Genomic DNA, 21,632 nt, shown 5'->3' with positions numbered 1-21,632 from the left:
AACTGTATTAATAGTAGTGTTCCACGGGGACGCGTCCCCCAAGGTCGGGTGCGCGCACCCCTCGCACCCCACGCACCCGGGACGGGGAGTCTCTTGGGGGTGCGTTTCCCCACGCACCCTTTTTGGGGAGTCTTGGGGAGACGCAAGGGGGTGCGTTTCCCCAGTGTGGGAGTCTAGACTCCCCAAGATTCCCCAAAAAGGGTGCTTCTGGGCGTCCCCCTTCAGTGTGGGAGTCTAGACTCCCCAAAAAGGGTGCGCCTGGGCGTCCCCCTTTAAATTTCTCTAATAAGACTTAAAAATTAAAAATTCAAAAATCAAAACCATTAATTTTTTTTTTAAACTAAATAATTAAAACTTAAAAGTCTAAAAAAAAATTAAAATTAAAACTAAACATCTAAAACTTAAAAGCCTAAACCTTAAAGTTAAAAGCTCATTTCATTTCAACCCAAAGTCATTTCCATTTCACTCTTAACTATTTTTGAGTTTGAACTTTGAAACTTTGAGTTATATAGATTTAGTGTTCAAACTTTGAAAATATACTAGTATGTTTTGCTTTCAATTTAGATTCTAGAATGATGAATGATGAATTTAGTTTTTAAATCAATGTAGATTGTAGAATGATGAACCATTGAATGATGAATGATATCGATCAATGTATTTGAATATTTTATTATTGATTTTTATTTTTGTTTTTCGAATCTCATGGTATGTATGAATAATAATTAATTCAATAATGAGACTTGTCACTTGAGTATGTCATATGAATGATGCATGTATCAAAATGAATGATGAGGATGGATCAATGATTCAAATTTCAATTGTCTATTTAATATTTTTATGCTTTCATTATTGAACAGTGAACAATGAATATGAACTTGAATTATATATATATATATATATATATATATATATATACCTCGACGACTCCCCGCACCCCCGAAATTTCCCTAAAATTTGAGGGTACTCCCACACGTCCCCCCTGTGCGTCTCCCCGCACCCGTGTCTCCCCGCACCGGAGTCTTGGTGGAACATTGATTAATAGTGAGACTTTCGCTTTCTGTGTGTGCAATAATAGTAAAAAAAGGAGTTGGAGAACACGTGAAACTTTGAACTATGAGTTACACATATAAGTCAACAGAATTTAAAAATTTTTCTATTAAAAAAAAATTGCATATACAATTGTTCAATATATGGGGAATTATTTATTATGGAAGAATATCAAGATAATACACAAATACAAATAAAAGAATTAGAGGATGAATTCATATAACGTCAACAAGAAAAGAGGGTATCGGAAAAGAAATATAATGATCTCGAAGATATGTTTTACAAGGAGTAAACATAACATGATGGGGAAAATTTTTGCCTAAATTTACTTGTGGAGATCGAGAAAATGAAGAATACAAAGTAGTACAATTAAAAATTAGAACAAGGAAATGAAGAGATCAAGAAGAATCTATTAGATAAAGGAAAATAAAATTTGCACTTAAAAAATCTTAATCGAAAGTTATTAGAACAAATCAAAGGTTTAAAGGATGAAAAACTTAAACGTTAAAACATTAAAAATAAAGTCAATGAATCGAAGATGAAGAACTCTTACATCTCAAAAATCATAATCAAAATCTATTCACACAAATCAAGAAGCCTAAAAATGATCGCCAATCATTGGAAAATAGAATAGAACAACTTATCCAGAAGGAAGCATCAAAGTCTTCAGGTGAAAATGTCCAAGTCGAAGAGAAGGAAACAAATGCAAACCCAATTTATCTTATAGTTAAGGAAGATCCCAATCCAATTGAAGTGAAAACATGTTTGGATGCCGCTGTCAGAATGACAAAAGTTCCAAGTGAAGATCTAGTCATCAACCAAGCAATGTCAATGCATGAAGGAAATCATATAGCTGAAGTAAATCAAGAAATTGCCACAAACATAATAAGGGAAAATCAAGTTACAAGAACTCCCTATTGACACCCAAATCATAAGAGTAGACATGTGAACCAATCAGCCTACCCAAATCACTCAAGACGAAAGCAATTGATCGATATTCCAAAGAATATTGATGTCAATCAAATTAAGTCTTATGATAAGAATTCGTTGCAGATATCAAATAAATGCAAGGTTCCATAGAAGATTTATTTGAGATGGTTAGATCATTTCGCAATGCGACAATTTTGCACCACAATTAGAAGTTCATATCGTCTTGTATCATCCAAGATGACAGTTCCAAGATTTGGAAAAGACGCAAAAACAATCCGAAACATAAAAAATATATACAGATTTTTCACCAATATGCTTTGAGGACAAAGCATTTCTGAATGTTATGAACATAAGTATATCAATAAATAATAATAATAATATATTAAAAATTAATGAAGAGACACAAGAAAGGGCATGTCTCTATGAAAAGACATCTGCTTAGAAGATTGAAGACTTGAAACATAAGGAATCAAGTGATCTTTGATAGAGTCCATAATGATGCTCATGGCTGTGATATCATCCTTCTCAAACTTTGCTTTCTCTTCATCTTTTTCTGGTTCAGTGATTTTGCCCTTCACAATTCCCAAGAGACCTTCTTTTGCAAGTAGAAGATCAATCCTAGTTTTCCAATCCCTAAAGTTTGTAGCTCCTTCCAATTTGTTTTCTGTCTTCACATGATAATTCATAGTCTTAGATAGGCAAATAGATTGTAGATGTAGGTCTTCCTCAAGTGATCTCTTACCAAGACTTCTTCAAGAGTGATCTGAATGTCCTTTTCGTCACCAAAGCTTTGATACCATGTTGATTTTCCAAGTGCAATAGATACAAGCACATATTTCTGAAATACTTATAATTACTTCGAATGATATATATCTTCTTTTAACAATTCCAGTTTATCATTAAGCAATTGCACTTCAGAAATTCAACCATAAAATTATAAAGATAGTAGAGATCACAATGCAGAAAGAGAACACAAGATTTACCCTCGGAAAATCCACTTGGGGGAAAACCCAACAACCTTTTCCTTAGAGAAATTCTTCTGTTCAACAAGAGATACATCAAATGCTGCTAGTCAACTAGGCCAACAAGCTAATGGTGAAACTTGGTCCACAACCCTGTAGTCAAGCCTCCAATATGTCTAGCGACTTGGCTTGATCTGATCTGCCCTAGGTCGAAATTCAGCCTCACAGAAACTGTCCAGAAACCCAGAAATTTGACCTCCCAGTCTGCCCAGAAATTTCCGCCTGCCCAAAATATGTTGCCCAGAAACACTCGTGCGAGCTAGGAGAGAGAGAGCGAGTAAGATTGAAGAGCTTTGTCCTTCTTATCCTTCTTGTCCTTTGCTTGGATGCCCAGAAGATGTATTACTTTTGTGAGGTCGAATGGTGGTCTTGTGGAGGAGGTCGAATGTGTTTATAACTTTATATAGTGTTCTGCCTTCACGGATGGGTGTCTCTTCACTGGGGCCGACTTGACTATTTTGGAGCCAAAAATTCAAAATTCAAATTTCAAAATTTTCTCTTTTAAATCTGACATGAAAATCTTGTCTTACAATAATTCTTTCAAGGGCCAAATATTTAAAATGACATGAAGAACACGCATTGAAAATTCTTTACACATGTAACATTACAAAGGCTAAAATATAGGTTATGAAGACCGACCATAGCTACAAAATTCAACGCCTAGCGGTCTAGACTAAGGCATACTTATCTAGAAGTAGTTATGTCTTGCGATGGTTAGAAATAGTAACGTGGTAATATCCATCTAATGCTAGCATTTAATCAACATGTTGAATCTTCAGCACCATTTTCATGGTAATGGAAGTCACACAATCGAAAACCATACAAACTAATGCTTGAAGCAACAGAGATATCATCTAGCACATCTGAGATCGAGGGCACGAGAACTGATACATAACTGTATGTGAATGAATGATGGGCACGGGAATGCAGCTGATGAGCAGGTCCTGGCTGATGAGCAGAAATCTTGTCAAAGCAGCAACAAATCACACCCTACTGAGTGTGTTTGTAGGGGGGTTGGCTGAAGGGCAACAGAATGTATTGGTGTAAAGTCATGAAATCTTTTGTTCAAACAAAATTTGATTGTGAGATTTTACTTTAATTACTATCATGGATATTTTATTTCAAAAGAAGAGACTGTTGTGCAGCTAATCCTTGTTTCTCACATAATAAACAAATAATAAATGTATATTGAAACTTGGCCTGCTTCCACAAATCAAAGATACAGAAAAGTTCGGAGTCAATCTGCTATTTGAGGTAAGTCATAAAAGAAGCTTGTGAACTATTCAACAATTCAAATGAAACTGATCCAATGCCATGAGGCCAGGTCGACCAACAAAACGTGGGGTTGAGGTGAATAGAAGATCAAGAAGGTTACCATGAATATATGTTCTACCCACCCTTGTGAATGGCACTTTCACTGTTAATTTCAAATTTGCACGAATGGAAGTTCATCTAATTCAACTCATTTACATGCACGATTATTGCAGTTTGAACTGTGTTATTATTTTAATGAGTTTCATTTGATAGAACTTCATTGGGTTAATTTCTTCCACTGGAGTTTATCCCATCAAACCAACAACTTGCCTGTTAAATGATAGATGGTAATACTATCAATACTTTATGTATCATGTTTATTTTACTATCTAATATATCCACTCTAAACCATTCAGATTCCAAAGCATGGTGGAAAATCCTTTTTGAATTCCTATTCTCCATGTGGATTTAACAGGAAAAGAAACAGATTTTGGGTTGAGAACTAGATCATTTGTATGTATGAAATAAATTGTGTAACCCTTGTCAGTCCCTGTATTCGCAGCAATTGAGGATGGAAATGTTGAAAGTTGAAAGTTGAAACACATGACCAACATTCTTGCCTCACATTCTGACCTACGCTTTTGAGGGCTAGAAAGTACTCCATGTTCCTCTCATGCAGCATGACCTGCTCAGAGATGCAAAGCAGCACTGGCTGCAGCAAAACTTCTTGTCTGTTCAATTTTCTCCATATAAGTTGTCTGTGCAAAATATCTTTGTAGTAAAAAGAGAATATTATACTTCATTGAGATCAATGTCTGTTCAATGAATGAAAAACATTTTTCCCCACTGAAATTTCTGTCTGTTATCACTTTAGTGAATACCTATGGTGGCGAAAATTTGTCTCTCAAGTTGAAAATGGATGAATTTGATTCATTTTGTGATATATGATTTGGCTAATTTATACAAAAAAATATAATATGGTGGTGGAACTTTCACATACATGTATACGGGGTTGCGGGGGAGCACCCCCCCCCCCACTCACGTCCCTGCTCCGAATTCGTGGTCCGCTTGGGAGCTAGTCGGAAGTGATTTTGAGAGTGCGCTCCCTGCAAAAAAAAATGATCCCTGGTTTTTCAGGAGCGTTAAGGGGACTGCTCGGGAGCGTTCGCTCCTTGACCGCTCCGGGAGCGATTTTTAAGAGGGGGAGCGATCGCTCCCGAACGTTCCCTCTCTTAAAAATCGCTCCTGTTTGACGCCGAAAAAGAAGGCTGCGTGACCGAGAGAGATTGCTCTTGAACGCTCCACCTCTTAAAAATCGCTCCCCTCTGGCGCCGAAAAGGAAGGTTGCGCGATTGAGAGAGAGTGGCGACGGTTGGCGATAGAGAGGGAGAGGAAAGGGAGGGAAAGGGGTGCGGGGAAAGCATAAAAAGACCCTCTCCCCTCCCATTATTCACTTCATCCATTGGAGAGCAAGAGGAGCAAGAGAGAGGAGCTTGCAAGGGGAGATTGGAACTTGGGATTGAAGGCCAAAGAGGTAGGATCTACACTCTAATCTAGCATTTTTTTTTTTTTTTTTTTTATGTTCATTGCTAAATAATTTGTTTGTTTTTTTTTTTTAATTCTCTATTTCCCATTCCCATTCCTCCATTTTTTTTGCAGACTCAAAACTTCAAAGTTCAAACATCATGGTTATATGGCTTGGAATTTTCTTCTTCTTGGTTTCTTTTTTGGTTATTATGGTGTTGGAGAGTAGAAGAAGGTGGGTTGATCATGATGAAGAAGAGGATGAAGAAGTGGGTTATAGTGGATTTGATGAAAACCCCGGAGAGGAGTACCTTGGTGAGGAGGAAGAGAGTGAACATGATGAGGCCCAAAAAACTAAACAAGACCAAACCCCATTGTGGAAATATGTTTCTAGGCTTGAAGGAGGGAAAGGGGTTGGAACCACTAAATTTGCATGCCCCCATTGCAACAAAACTTACATAGGTTCATACACCTGTGCCAGAAGGCACCTCTGTGTGAAAAGGCCATGGGATGAAGATAAACCAATAGGAATCAAAACTTGTGCAAGTGTGTCAGCAACAGATAGATCCAAATACATAAGGGAAGAGGAGGAAGCCCAATACAAATCTAAAAAATCGAAGGGTTTCTTTGTACATAGCTCACAATCACATCAACATGCACAAATAACTCCTTCAGCATCCTCCCATGGCAGTGGATATTGTTAGGGTTCCACCCTAACCCCCTTATTTATGTCATGGGATCACGTCATTGTCAAGAGTCAATAAAGCCCATATTAATATTTGTAAATGGTTAACCCGCAATTAATGACGGGACCACAGTTAGTTGCAAATGGGACGTAGTATTAGATAGATGGTATTAATAAAATCCACGGTATTGGCCCGTGGTATTGCATGTATGAGTCATATATAAAGGATAGAGACTCCCTGCAAGGAGCATCGTGTCTTATTTTGTAGTCGAGCTCTGCTCTATTGGAGGTTGCCCTCTCGAAGAGGCAAGTGAACATTACTCTCTGAATAATAAAATCATTGCTATTTTGTGTTCTGGGTATTTTTTCTTCGCATATTCTGTATTTGGGTATCATTTTGTAGGTTAAGAGCATAACAAGTGGTATCAGAGCACTTTCTAGGGCTGGTGGGATCTCCAATTCTTAGGAAATTTTTTTTCGTCTAGAGACGTGTTCCGGCTTCTTTAAACCACGGGATCTGTCGTTGAGCGCATAAACCTGCGGATTTGGGGAGGCATGCACGCAGGAAATACAAGAGGTGGTCACGTCTGTTGGACTCCCTTGTAACCCCTGTGGGTACCCCTTCGAGTAGTAGCGCATTAGACAGAACCGCGCACGGACTGTCTTCCACGTACCCTAACCCCCTTATTTATGTCATGGGATCATGTCATTGTCAAGAGTCAATAAAGCCCATATTAATATTTGTAAATGGTTAACCCGCAATTAATGACGGGACCACAGTTAGTTGCAAATGGGACGTAGTATTAGATAGATGGTATTAATAAAATCCACGGTATTGGCCCGTGGTATTGCATGTATGAGTCATATATAAAGGATAGAGACTCCCTGCGAGGAGCATCGTGTCTTATTTTGTAGTCGAGCTCTGCTCTATTGGAGGTTGCCCCCTCGAAGAGGCAAGTGAACATTACTCTCTGAATAATAAAATCATTGCTATTTTGTGTTCTGGGTATTTTTTCTTCGCATATTCTGTATTTGGGTATCATTTTGCAGGTTAAGAGCATAACAAGTGGTATCAGAGCACTTTCCAGGGCTGGTGGGAATTCCAATTCTTAGCAAATTTTTTTTCGGCTAGAGACGTGTTCCGGCGTCTTTAAACCACGGGATGTGTCGTTGAGCGCATAAACCTGCGGATTTGGGGAGGCATGCACGCAGGAAATACAAGAGGTGGTCACGTCTGTTGGACTCCCTTGTAACCCCTGTGGGTACCCCTTCGAGTAGTAGCGCATTAGACAGAACCGCGCACGAACTGTCTTCCACGTACCCTCTGGGTATATCGAAAGCCCCCTAGGCTCCCTTGAAACCTTGCCATAGATAAACTGTCGGCCGTCTTGTGGCTACAATACACCGAGAACAGCACTCAGAGAGATTACTCGCCCGTACGATAGGGTAGTCGGGTTGTACGGCTAAGGGTACGGTAGATCCTCCTTAGTTAGAGCCCTGAAACATTGGGCCGAGTACTACTGCCAGACCCTTATGTATATTGCGATCTGTAGCACCTGACACTCCTCAAGACCATAGTTCCCTTTTCTAGCGGGGGATCGCACATCATCTATATCAGATCCGCTTGTGCAAAGGAATGCAGTAGCAGCAACAGACATCAGTCCCGCAGTCTCGAGTTCGCAGATCAGTCATTCCGATCTATTCGATCTAGCCGATCTGCAGCAGCAGTCTGTTCCGCAGCCCAGAGCTATCCGATCCGCCATTCAGATCTCTCAGATCCACCAGATCGGAGTTGTTGTGAAGGGTTCCTATATCGGGGTATAATTTTCGCAGGACTTTTGGCCGCATTGACATTTTGAGGATTTGGCGACTGCAGTTTTGATCAAGGAGTAAAACTCCGTTAGGAGTTTTCAAAAAAAAGTCTGAGATCTTCCGGGGCGCTTATTGGTGATCTAGCCCATCAGAATCAGGACGACGAGCTGAGCACGGGGGTACCATTCAATTATTAGTGAAATTTTTTTCGGCGGTCCCAATTGTTCATCAGGTTGGTGTATGGTAGAAACTAGAGCCCAAGCGATGGCCAATGAAAGGATGGACAAACTTGAAGAATCCATGCAAACCCTCACCAATCAGCTTAACGGACTATGTATCCAGGTCCAGCAATTAATCCCGAAGGGCAAGGAGCAAGCCCACGAGGAGGCGTATAATGGCCATGAATACAATGAGGGTGAGTCTAGCCACTCTCCTCACGTTTGGCACACCCACCAACCACCCAGTCAACGACCTCCAAAGTTGGATATGCATAAATTTGACGGTTCACACCTGTCGGCATGGATAGCACAAATGGACCAGTATTTCAAACTGAATCGTATCTTAGATGATGCGACTCAACTTATGTTGGGGAGCATGTACTTGGACAATGAAAGGTGGAAATGGTGGGAATGGCATCAACGTTGCAATGGACCTTTTAAGACTTGGAACCAATTTACAAAAGCTCTTCAAAGCCGCTTTGAACAGGAGGACTCTTTTTTGGGTCGTCTTACTAAGCTTCGACAGACGGGTACAGTGGATGAATATATTACGTCTTTTGAAGCCTTAGCCTTCCGCACTCGGGGTCTCTCAAATGTGTTCTACACGAAATGTTTTATCAGCGGTCTTAAAGAAGCCATCAAAGCTCAAGTCTTACTGCACCACCCTCCCACATGGACAGAGGCTTGCAAGGTAGCCCGTAACGTGGAACGTGCGTTAGCAGCCCAATACAGTCGCCCAAATTTCTCCACTAAAGGTCGCCCCCCACAAGCTCACAACACGACTCAAACACTTAAGGTCCAAAAGGTGTCACCTGTGGAAATGGCCGAAAGAAGAAAGCAAGGACTATGTTACTACTGTGATGAAAAATACTCCCCAGGTCATAAATGCAAGGAGCCTAAATTTTTTCAAATAGATGCCACTAACTACAGCTCAACAGAGGAAGATCCACCACTTGCGGAACATGAGGCGCTAGAAGAAGACAACCAAAAGGACAATGTCTCTGACGAACCAGTTATTTCGTTGCATGCATTGGCAGGGATTTCTTCCCCTCAAACTCTCAAAATTAGAGGTTTTCTTAAACTTCGCCCAGTAGTCTTGATTGATAGTGGAAGTACACATAATTTCATCCATCAAAAAGTCGCAGAAGCAGTGCATTGTTTTGTACGAGCAGTTTCTAACTTCCAAGTCCAAATTGCGGATGGAGGCATAATGAAATGTGAAGGCCGCTGTGAAAATGTCAAACTTCAAATGGGGGATTATCAGTTGAAACCCACATGTTTGCCATACACATGGGGGGTTGCGACATTGTCCTCGGCGCTGAATGGCTCCGCACTCTTGGGCCAATCACAATGGATTTCCAGGAGTTATATATGAGTTTTAAGTAGATCAACTCCACACATACCCTCCGTGGACTCCAGGCGGGAGCCCCCTCTATCATCAGCTCGCAAAGGATGGAAAAGTTGTTAAAAAAGGGCCATCATGGAGTGGTAGCTCAATTTAATGCCATCCAGGTAGTCGACACCAAGTCTCTGCCAATTCATCCTGAGATGCAACAGATTTTAAATAACCATCTGCCGGTCTTTGACAAGCCTCATGAGCTTCCACCCTCGCGAGGGGAACATGATCATAGCATCACCTTGGTTCCAGGGGCCCAACCCCCAAATGTGCGGCCATACAGATATCCGTTCACCCAAAAGAATGAAATAGAAAAAATAATCAAGGAACTTTTGGAAGCAGGTGTCATTCGTCCCAGCATTAGTCCTTATTCATCCCCAGTGGTCATGGTGCTCAAGAAAGATGGGGAGTGGCGGATGTGTCCCGACTTCAGGGCCCTCAATAAACTGACAGTCAAAGATAAATTTCCCATCCTGGTGGTTGATGATTTGCTGGACGAACTCAATGGGGCTCAATTCTTCACTAAGTTGGATCTTCGCTCAGGCTACCACCAAATTCGCATGAAGGAAGTCGACATTCCAAAGACTGCTTTCAGAACTCATGAAGGCCATTATGAGTTCTTGGTCATGCCATTTGGTCTTTGTAATGCCCCCTCTACTTTTCAGAGCCTTATGAATCACATTCTCAAACCATATCTCAGGAAATTTGTCCTTGTCTTCTTTGATGACATCCTCATCTATAGTGGCACTTGGGCTGCACATCTTCAGCATGTAGATCTACTCTTGCAACTGCTCCGCAAGCATAAATTATTTGTCAAGATGTCCAAGTGTTCGTTTGGCATGGAAGAAGTTGAGTATTTGGGCCACATTGTGGGGCGTGAAGGTGTCAAGGTGGACCTCAAAAAGATCCAGGCAATGCAAGAATGGCCTCAACCTAAGACCTTGAAGAGCTTGAGAGGATTTTTGGGTCTCACAGGCTATTATCGTAAATTTGTCCACAACTATGACCGCATAGCGAAGCCCCTCACTCAACTCCTAAAGAAAAAATCCTTCTTCTGGAACGAGAAAGCACAACAGGCATTTACCGCTCTCAAAAAGGCCATGTGTTCCGCTCCAGTCTTAGCACTACCTGACTTCACCAAATCCTTTGTCATTGAATGTGATGCTTCGGGGACAGGTATTGGGGCGGTCTTAATGCAGGAAGGGCGACCTTTGGCCTTCACAAGCCAACAACTAAGTGGGAGGAATATGGGCCAATCTACCTACGAAAAAGAAATGATGGCCATCTTACATGCAGTCGAGACCTGGCGACCTTACTTATTGGGGCGACGTTTTCAAATCCGCACAGATCATCACAATCTTAAATATTTTTTGGAGCAACGCCTATCCTCCCCACAACAAAATAAATGGCTCGCCAAAATGCTGGGATATGATTATGAGATCATTTACAAGAAAGGGAAAGACAATAGTGTAGCAGATGCATTATCTCGCCAATTTGAGGAAGAAAGTACTCTGCTAGCAATTTCCCTCCCCATTCCAGAGTGGATTGAAGAGGCTCGCAAAGAATGGTTTTCACACCCCGGGCTATCCCAACTCATTTCTCAATTGCAGGTGGATCCAAATTCCACCAAGGGCTACTTGTGGCAGGATGATATTCTTCGCTACAGGGACAGAGTCGTAATAGCACCAACATCCACCCTCAAAAGTCGCATTTTGGCAGAATTGCACTCATCTCCCATTGTAGGACATTCGGGCTTTCAGAATACGTATGCTCGCACTAGAAGATCATTTTTTTGGACAGGCATGAAAAAGGACATCCTTACTTTCGTAGCAGAATGCGATGTCTGTCAACGCCACAAAGGGGAAACCGTCAACACACCAGGCACATTACAACCATTGCCCATTCCGACATCAATTTGGACGGAGGTTTCTATGGATTTCATTACAGGTCTTCCAAAGTCCGGGAACAAGTCAGTCATCATGGTGGTTGTGGACCGACTGTCGAAGTATGCTCATTTCTGCGCCCTACCCCATCCGTTTACACCAACTTTGGTCGCTCAATCTTTCATGGATCAGATTTTCAAATTGCATGGGATACCCACTTCGATTATGTCTGATCGCGACCCGATCTTCACTAGTAATTTTTGGCAGGAACTTTCAGGATACAAGGCACTCAACTAAAACTCAGTACTTCCTATCATCCGCAAACGGATTGTCAAACTGAAGCCGTCAACAAATGTCTAGAAACCTACCTTAGGTGTTTCACTTCAGAAAAGCAACACCTTTGGGTACAGTGGTTACCTCTGGCTGAATGGTGGTATAACACCAACTATCATGCCACCACCAAAATGACTCCCTATGAAGCAGTATATGGTCAACTTCCGCCTTCCCCTACTTCTTATCTCAAGGGGTGCTCCAAAGTACAAGCAGTGGATCAACTCCTACAACACCGTGCAACCATGCTCGCCCATCTTAGAGAGAATCTTCATCAATCTCAGAACCACATGAAGCAACAGGTCGACCAGCATCGCTCAGAGCGCCAATTTCAAGAAGGGGATCAGGTCTTTTTGAGGCTGCAACCATATAAGCAAACATCACTCAAAGACAAGGGTTGTCAAAAGCTCTCTCCAAAATTCTACGGACCATACCAAGTACTTCAGCGCATTGGAGAAGTGGCTTACAAGTTGGCCTTTGCCACCTATTGCAAAAATCCATCCAGTTTTCCATGTATCGTGCCTCAAGAAAGTGATTGGGAACAATTGCCGAGTTCAAACCAGTCTACCTGAATTGGACGAAGAAGGGTCAATCTGGCTTCAACCCGAACAGGTTCTAGACACACGAGACAAGCACCTGCGTGGCCGCATGATTAAGGAAGTCCTCGTCAAATGGAAATACAGCTCTCCGGAAGATGCAACTTGGGAACCGACCACTATTCTTCAGCAGTTTCCGCAGCTTCAGCCTTGAGGACAAGGCTAGTCTTAAGGGGGAGGGTATGTTAGGGTCCCACCCTAACCCCCTTATTTATGTCATGGGATCACGTCATAGTCAAGAGTCAATAAAGCCCATATTAATATTTGTAAATGGTTAACCCGCAATTAATGATGGGACCACAGTTAGTTGCAAATGGGCCGTAGTATTAGATAGATGGTATTAATAAAACCCACGGTATTGGCCCGTGGTATTGCATGTATGAGTCATATATAAAGGATAGAGACTCCCTGCGAGGAGCATCGTGTCTTATTTTGTAGTCGAGCTCTGCTCTATTGGAGGTTGCCCCCTCGAAGAGGCAAGTGAACATTACTCTCTGAATAATAAAATCATTGCTATTCTGTGTTCTAGGTATCTTTTCTTCGCATATTCTGTATTTGGGTATCATTTTGTAGGTTAAGAGCATAACGGATATGGAGGCACAGGAACAAACATCTCTTTAAGGCGTAGAACCATATCAGATTTCCTTGATGAAGGGTGTAGGAATGAAGTGGATTCAAAAATTTATCGATTTCTCTATGCATGTGTGATACCATTCAATGTTCTTCGCTTACCTTATTGGCATGAAATGGTTTTTGCCATAAATGATGCCCCTAAAGGATACAAGAGCCCTGGGTATGACAAGGCTAGAACCATTGGACTTGATCATGAAAAAGCAAAAATATCACATTCTTTGAGTAGAATGACAAATTCTTTGACTGAGCATGGGGTGTCCATTGTATCTGATGGATGGACAAATGTAAAAGGAAAGCCATTGATAAGTGTTCTTGTTGTGTCTGTTAGTGGTGCCATCTTTCTTTCTGCATATGATTACTCAAAGAAGTTCAAGATGGGCATCAACATTGCAAAACCATTACTTGAAACAATTGAATGTATTGGGCCATACAATGTTATCCAAGTCATGCCTGATAATGCCGCTAATTGTAAGACAACGGGAAGGATTATTGGGGATAAATACCCCAACATATGTTGGTATGGGTGTTTGGTTCACACAATGAACCTTTTGATGCATGCTATTATTAAGAACAAAAAACAACTATACAAATGGATTGGTGATTTGTACATGAGAGGCAAACAAATGATAAAATTTATTACAAATCATAGCACTACCCATGGGCTTTTCCGTAGTCACTCAAGATTGGCGCTGTTGAAGATTGCGAAGACTAAATTTGCTAGCTATTACCTCACCTTCAGGCGGCTTTTGAAGGTAAGAGAGTCATTGGCTAACATGGTATCAAGTCCACACTGGCAGGTATTAAAGGACGACTACAAATGCAACTGACAAGCAAGGTTTTCAATAGGTGGAGGGGACCGCTCTTGATGGTCTATTTTGGGCACGTGTGAGGCAAGTATTGAAATTCAATAAGCCCATTTATAACATGATTCGTTTTGCAGATATAGATAAACTCGTGATTGGGGAGGTGTATGAGCAGATGGATACCATGTTGGGGCAAATTAAAGATATTGTTCAGAAAGATGATCCCAACTTGTATACACTGATTCACAATTGTGTGTGTACACGCTAGAATGAACTTAATGTTTCACTACATGCCTTGGCGTATATCCTTATGCCAAAATACTACTCTCCATCTTGGTTGGGCCAACCTGCACCTGGGGGTGGGGTTAGGGTCGAACCCCATACAGATCCAGAGGTATCTCCAGGATATATGCAAGCATTAGACAAGTTGGTACTTGACAAAGAGGAGTGTGTGAATCTACGTCTTGAATTAGGTAGATACTTCAATTTCACTGGTTTGTTTGGTTCTTTGCATGCAATGGAAGATAAAGATAGATTTAAAGCTCTCACATGGTGGGAAGCATATGGCAACATGGGAGTTTTGCCAACATTGGCAAAAAAAGTTCTCTCACAGGTTGTAAATACTTTTTCTGCAAAGAGTTGTTAGAACACCTACAACTTTATACATAATGTGAGAAGAAACAAACTCAATGAAAACCGGGCAGAAATCTTGGATTATGTGCAATGCAATTTGCGGTTGTTGAGTCATTATTGTGATCGGGCTTATGAGGATCCAACATATAAAATTTGGGACAACCACCCAGAGGACGATAATTTGGAGGATGGCACTATACATCTTGAAAAATTGGAAGCAGAACTTAGGAGAGATGAAGATGAAGCAACAACAACCATGCCACCTCCACCATCCAGTAGCAGTGCCAGTGCTTGAGTTCCAAGTATCATTCCTTTGCTGCTGCTGCCTGCATGTACATCCTCACGTGGAGGGCATGTGCCTTCTGGTTTTGGTCGTGCAACCGTGCGGGAGGAGACTCCTAGAAGACCACCACGACCTACTCAGAAATTAGGCATTTCTTGTGGCGGCAAGAGGAAGCTATAGATAATATATTATCTTGTCTTTTCTAGTTTCTAGTAGTTTTAATAACTGTTGACTCTTTCATATTTATTATGATATTTTTTGTAAACAATATATGACAATTTAATTTCGAAGTTTGAAGTTGGCAATTATAACTCATTGGTAATGAATTATGAATATGATGCTTCGTGAAAGTTGAAAGTTGTTTCATTTCATTTCATTTCATGTTAGATATTCTTTGTTATAATGGTTACACTTAGCTTTCAAGTACAACTTTGGTGATCAATTATGATAGATGTTATATATTGAATTTTGAAAGCTTGAAACTTTAAGATTGATGAATCACGAGACTCAATATGTTGTATGTTACTAACTTGTGGAAGTGGCTGATGAAGATTATAACTTCTAGATGATTGTTGTTATATGGTTCAATCTATGTTTTTTATGCTTTTTATATCTAATTCATCATTCTACATGCTTTTGTTGACATATATGCATCAAAATATAAAAGATATAAAAAAAATATATATATCTTATATTATAAATTGCTCCCGGAATGGGAGCTTCTGAAAATGTCGCTCTCGCTCCCGCTCCCGCTCCCGCTCCCTCTTCCCATTTTCGCTCCCGCTCCCAAGTAACCTTGCATCTATAATATAAAATTTTTGCGACTTGAGAAAAAAATGTCCTGATGTCTAGTGAAAACCAATGTTGAGGCTAGAGTAAATTAGACAAATTTTTCATAGGTCAGTTATGTTTTCACAACAGTTTCTTGCAAGAATTCAAATTAAAAAAAATCTCTTTTAATGTTTGATGTCTAATTATAACAGAGATGAAACTAGAGCATCCAATGAGTTGATTTGGATGTATTGTGAGTCAACAGGATGACAAAGAAAATAGCAGAAGAAATGAGCGGTCATTAGTAAAGCGAACAATTCAGAACTACCTATCGTAGAGAAATGGAGTGAGACTTCATATAGACGAAAAGTGGGGCAAGCTAATTAATGAAATATAATGCATAAGTAAAAGAATACAATGAAGTTAGCTGAGTTAGCTGGCTTAGCAGTGGGTATACATAAAGATTCTCAAGATGCTTCTACGGTAAATCAGAGCATTTACATCAAAAGCATGTCTTGGGTGTCAAAGGGCTTAGATGAATGTGTAGCATATTTTTAAGGAAAAGTAAGGAAATTGTCTCAAAGGACTAGTATTGAGTCTGACTTATGGGTACTTAAGCAGTACTCATTATAATAGTATATAAGTTTCAGAGATTATAGGAATTTTCACACACACGGTAGATCTTGATATTTTTGAAATGAGCAGAAAAAGGTTTTTGGAACTCTCTCTGTTTGATTATCTCACTTAAAGGAAGTGAGTACAGAAGCAAGGTGCTTTTACAACCAGAGTGGAAGAGGTGTGTTGCATATGTCTGCAATGTTAATAAACTAAAACGGAAAAAATTTACTGTCCAATGCCTAATGTCTAATCCCTCTCTATGCTTTATAGATCCAGGTTTAAGGTGGATCTATTCTATTGACAAAAATAGTTAGGTTAGATCTTACCTGTAAAAGCTTATAGATGTGCTTATATTGCAGCTTAGATTTCCTTGTTCCATTTGACTTGAATAAGGTCTAGTTGGCAGAAAAGGAAATAATATTTTATCTACAAATTTTGGAAATATGAAAATGATCTGATTTGAAGATAATTACAACATTCTCCTTTCTATTAGCTGTTCAACTTATTTGATTATTGATATCTTTTGGTAATGCAGGCTTTGTTAACAGGGGAGCCTGGTATTGTGGAAGGTGCAGCTGCATTGCTGAAGGCAGTTGTGACAAGGAATCCCAAGGCAATGGTTCGAATTTATAACACAGGTGTTTTCTATTTTGCATTAGTTTATGCTGGATCCAACCTATATTCAATTGCAAATTTATTTGCTATGACACATGGGCACCAAGCATTTCATGGTGGGGAGGAGGCTGCAGTGTCATCCTCACTACCTTTGGCAAAGCGAAGTGTTTTGGGAGGAATCTTGCCGGAGTCGTTGCTGTATGTTCTTGAACGGAGTGGTCCATATGCATTTGCAGCTGCCATGATTTCTGATTCTGATACCCCAGAGATAATTTGGACCCACAAGATGCGTGCAGAACGTTTAATTGATCAGGTACTTTTTCATTTCTATTAATTTGTTAACTCATAATTGTTTTGCCTCTAGCATTAATCAATCAAATTCAGAAAAAAATTCTTTGTCCTTTGGGTTCTCTGCTTATTGTCTCACATTACACTGCACAATCATATGCATCTCCACTTTGTCCTAATTAATCTACCCTAATAGGCTTTGCAGATGATTATGTTGGGATTCTTCCTAGAAAAACGGATTGGTTGTTAATTAAGGATACTTTGAAAGTGCTCTAAATTGGGATGGATTTGCATGATTGTATAATGTTCTTATGCTCATTTTGTACATCTGGCTCAGGTTCTGCAGCATCTGGGGGATTTCCCACAGAAGCTATCTCAGCACTGTCATTCATTATATGAGTATGCTCCCATGCCGCCTGTAACATATCCAGAGTTGCAGGATGAGATGTGGTGCCATCGATACTATCTAAGGAATCTTTGTGATGAGATACGGTTTCCTGGTTGGCCAATTGTTGAACATGTTGAGTTTCTGCAGTCACTCTTGGCTATGTGGCGGGAGGAGCTAACTAGACGACCCATGGATCTTTCTGAAGAGGAAGCTTGTAAAATATTAGAAATTCCTTTGGATGATGATGGTGGGATAGGAGATGATGCTGATGGTAAGCACAATAATGACCTTGAAGAAGATGGAAGTATTAAAGGTAAGCTGATTGGAGGTATAGATGAAGAAAAGCTCAAACGGCAATATCGGAAGCTAGCTATGAAATATCATCCTGATAAAAATCCAGAAGGAAGGGAAAAGTTTGTTGCAGTTCAAAAAGCCTATGAACGGCTTCAGGTAAACTAAAATATTATTATATCCGGGTTAAAGTAATTATTTTCTTCAAGGATTTTCTCGTGGATTATATTTTACATTGGTAAAAACAAAGTAATGCAAGAAAGTGCTTTAGTTAAAGTAAGGGGTATCAGGACAACTGTTCCACCTACAATGGACAAGTGAAAGACAGAGGGAATGAGGAGCATGCTAGAATAAATGGTGCTTGATTCAGATTCTCAGAATGATCCGGCATTAGCTGGTTGATTGTTCCATGATGTATTTTTAGTGTTGAGAATTTTGACTTTAATCTTGCATCTCAACTAATTCCTGCATTTTATTTTCTCCAATTGGTAAGATACGAATAAATTGACTTCAATTTGTAACATTTTCCTACATCCAATTTCATCTTCTAGGGATATGAATGTTAGTTAGAAGGCTATGTATATATCATGCAATGTGATTGTGTTGGTGTTTATGGTGTTTGCTTGTGTATGTAGTTCTAAGGATCATTAGAATTGTAGGTGTGAAATTTTGAGATTATTCTGAAAACAATCTTTTTTGCCGGTTACAGGCTACACTGCAAGGTTTGCAAGGACCGCAACTTTGGAGGTTACTGCTTCTGCTGAAAGGGCAGTGTATATTATATAGGAGATATGGAGATGTGTTGCAACCTTTTAAATATGCTGGTTACCCTATGTTACTTAATGCAGTAACCGTGGACAAAGATGATAGCAATTTCCTCTCTGCTGAACGGGCTCCTCTTCTTGTAGCAGCTTCTGAGCTTACATGGTTAACGTATGTGCACTTCCTCTAAATAAATTTTCATGTAGCCAATCCAACGACAATAAATTTGTTCATTTAGATTTGTAGCCAAATTTCAAGGAGGAGGAAATTTTTCTTGGTTATGTGACATGATATGTTCTTCAATCTGTTTATCAAAAATTGCAAATTGGCAGATATCAATTATTGACACAAAAATACTATTTAGAGAAATTTATGCACACATGGATCTTCTGTTTTACACATATTTCTAGTGTACAGAAATTTATGCACACATGGATCTTCTGTTTTACACATTTCTGTGGATTACAGATCAGTATGGGCCAAGTTTGTGATGAGTGTTTTATCAAGTTAATCTTGAAGGCTAAATTGCTTGATCTTAGGAGTCAAAACAACTCATTTAGCTGCACCATATACTCATTATTTGTATTGTTAATGGTGAATCTTTGCAGCTTTTGCTTGACAGTAACTAATTTAGACTTCCGTTTTTTTCTTCTCCACTTAAATAATTTAGGCTTCCAATTTTCCCTTTTCTGGCTTTCCTTTTTCACTGTACTAATTTGTACTTCCAGTATTCCCTTTTCTGCTTTCTTTTATTGCTTCATTTGTTACTGTTTTACTTGGTTTGACAGTGAGCCCAGGACAACATAGAGTTTTTTTCAAATGATGCTCCGTTGTCTCTATACTGTGCCCTTTGTGGCCTCGGATGTTTCTTCTGATGATCCTTGTCTGTTGAATATGTTCTCATTTTCTTCTAGGTACCTCTCCAAATGTAGATACTCTTCCCGATATAGCATTTTACTGTTCCTGCACTCTCCACTTACTGTGTTTAGAAGATGCATATTTAGTGCAGAAAGCTTTCTGTTTCATTTTGAATGTTTGTTTGCTTTAGATGTTTATAGATTGCGTCTGTCAGTTCTGAGGAAACAACATGATGGGTACATCTTTCATATATTTATGGCTCGGGAGTCGGAACTTAAGGACTGCCATGATTTCTCTCATGTCATTCCTGTCACAATATATCTACATTGTTTTTCATTGTAACCTTCCTTAACCTGCTACTTGTAAATATAAGATCAACAAAATTATGGATACTACAGCTATGATTCACATCATGATCTGGGAAAAACAATATGAAATGTGATCTAGAAGCTATACAGAAACGAGGGGATTACTGCCTGCATCCCACAGGGCAACCGGTGAAATTTGAAGGAAGCTTGTAAATTGGTCTTCTTGAGGACTGGTTGGTCTAGAGAGATTACCTTCCAACAGGCTAACTTTGGTGCCCCATTGCATATAAAACAGTAGGCAGGTGTCCCATGTAAGCATAACTTCCCTTGTAGATTTTACCTTTCTCTGAAAATTATTTTTTGTTAAGGAGGCAATGCTGCTTTGGAGGAGTTTGCAAGAACTTTTGAAGCCATTTTTAATGGTTTGAACTACATGCTGTCAGTTCAAGTTATTGTTCCAGAGGAGACTAGTTACCTTAAAGAGGTTGATCATCCTAAAGATCAGATTTTCATTTATGATGAATGTGATATGTGCAACCACAAGGAAATATGATAGTATTATGATGATTTTTTTTTATTATTATGCTAAATTGTGTGGAAATGGATAGCGATTTGGATCTATTAAATTTTGTGTAAAAGTTGGGATCCATAGAGGGAAACGGCATATGTAAACACCATACAGAGAAATGGCATATATGAACACACGGAAAAATTAAAATACTTTGTAACAAAACTGTGAACCAGAAACATAGAAAATTGAGATTTCAAGAATCAAAACCATTCACAAGTTTGAAAATATAACCACAAAGAGAATTCCCATTAATTTTATCCTGTACCCTATGATAACCAAAAGAGAGTTCCAATGTTACAAACTGAGAATGCATACTGCTACAAAAAACTCAGGTTTTAGATTAGCGGGAGGCACTGTTTTATAGGTAGAACATGAGTTTTAGAGAGCACTAAATTCTTTCAATTTTTAAATTTTTTTCCATTCTCTGGACAATCTGCAAGCATTACATCTGGCAGGCTGTATTGTTGTGTATGGATCCTGAGTGGATCCTGGTGTTATCAAACCAGAAATCGATCTGCTCAAGATGCAGGTCAGATCTTTCCATATATGATTCTGGATCTGATTTAAGGAAACACAGATCCCGGATGCAGGTAGGTTGTATCCAGTAACATAGTTATTATGTTAAACATAAGTTGATTAGTTGTAACCAAAGTACTGATTAGGTGAGTAGTTTATAACTGTTTATATATGTATGTTATTTAAAGAAGTTACTATGAATCAACCATTTCCTGGGAGCTTGGTCTTGAACTAGTGACAAAGCCTGTGAGGTGGAAGCCCTAGGTTTGATCCATAGGCTTCTGCAACCTGCATTTCATTTACTGAGTCCATATTAATGAAGAACTGCAGATTTCTGTTATGCAATTCAGCATTACTTTAGTGATGTTATCATTCTCATTGGAAGATATAGTACTCTAGCTGCATCTTGTGAACACTAAGCCTAGAACTCTAGCATCTGCAGGGGACTCTAGTGATTATTTAACACCAGAATCTTCAGTAAATGAGATTGAAAATAATTTACTAGATTTCTGCTGATTTTCTGGAAGTTCACTTATTTTTAGTAGAATTTTCTCCCTGGACAAAAATGTGCTTGTTTTCTTGGTATGTGACAGTCAC

The 21,632-nt window shown here is 39.5% G+C and overlaps 1 protein-coding gene across 1 annotated transcript in view; it reads left to right on the top strand.

The window, feature by feature from the left end:
* GRV2 (DNAJ heat shock N-terminal domain-containing protein) overlaps window positions 1-21,632 on the top strand; it is a 466,773-nt gene that overhangs the window by 162,996 nt on the left and 282,145 nt on the right. Inside the window, exons 11-13 of the mRNA XM_089425195.1 lie at window positions 16,974-17,366; window positions 17,679-18,179; window positions 18,730-18,953. Coding sequence (XP_089281321.1) covers window positions 16,974-17,366; window positions 17,679-18,179; window positions 18,730-18,953 — 1,118 coding nt within the window. The remainder of the gene's footprint in view (window positions 1-16,973; window positions 17,367-17,678; window positions 18,180-18,729; window positions 18,954-21,632) is intronic.

Source organism: Pinus tabuliformis, chromosome 6, assembly GCF_031772625.1.
Source record: "Pinus tabuliformis cultivar Carrire ecotype Pingquan chromosome 6, CPIR1, whole genome shotgun sequence".
In the NCBI taxonomy this organism is placed as follows: Eukaryota; Viridiplantae; Streptophyta; class Pinopsida; order Pinales; family Pinaceae; genus Pinus; species Pinus tabuliformis.
This window is presented reverse-complemented; position numbering and strand designations above follow the sequence as displayed.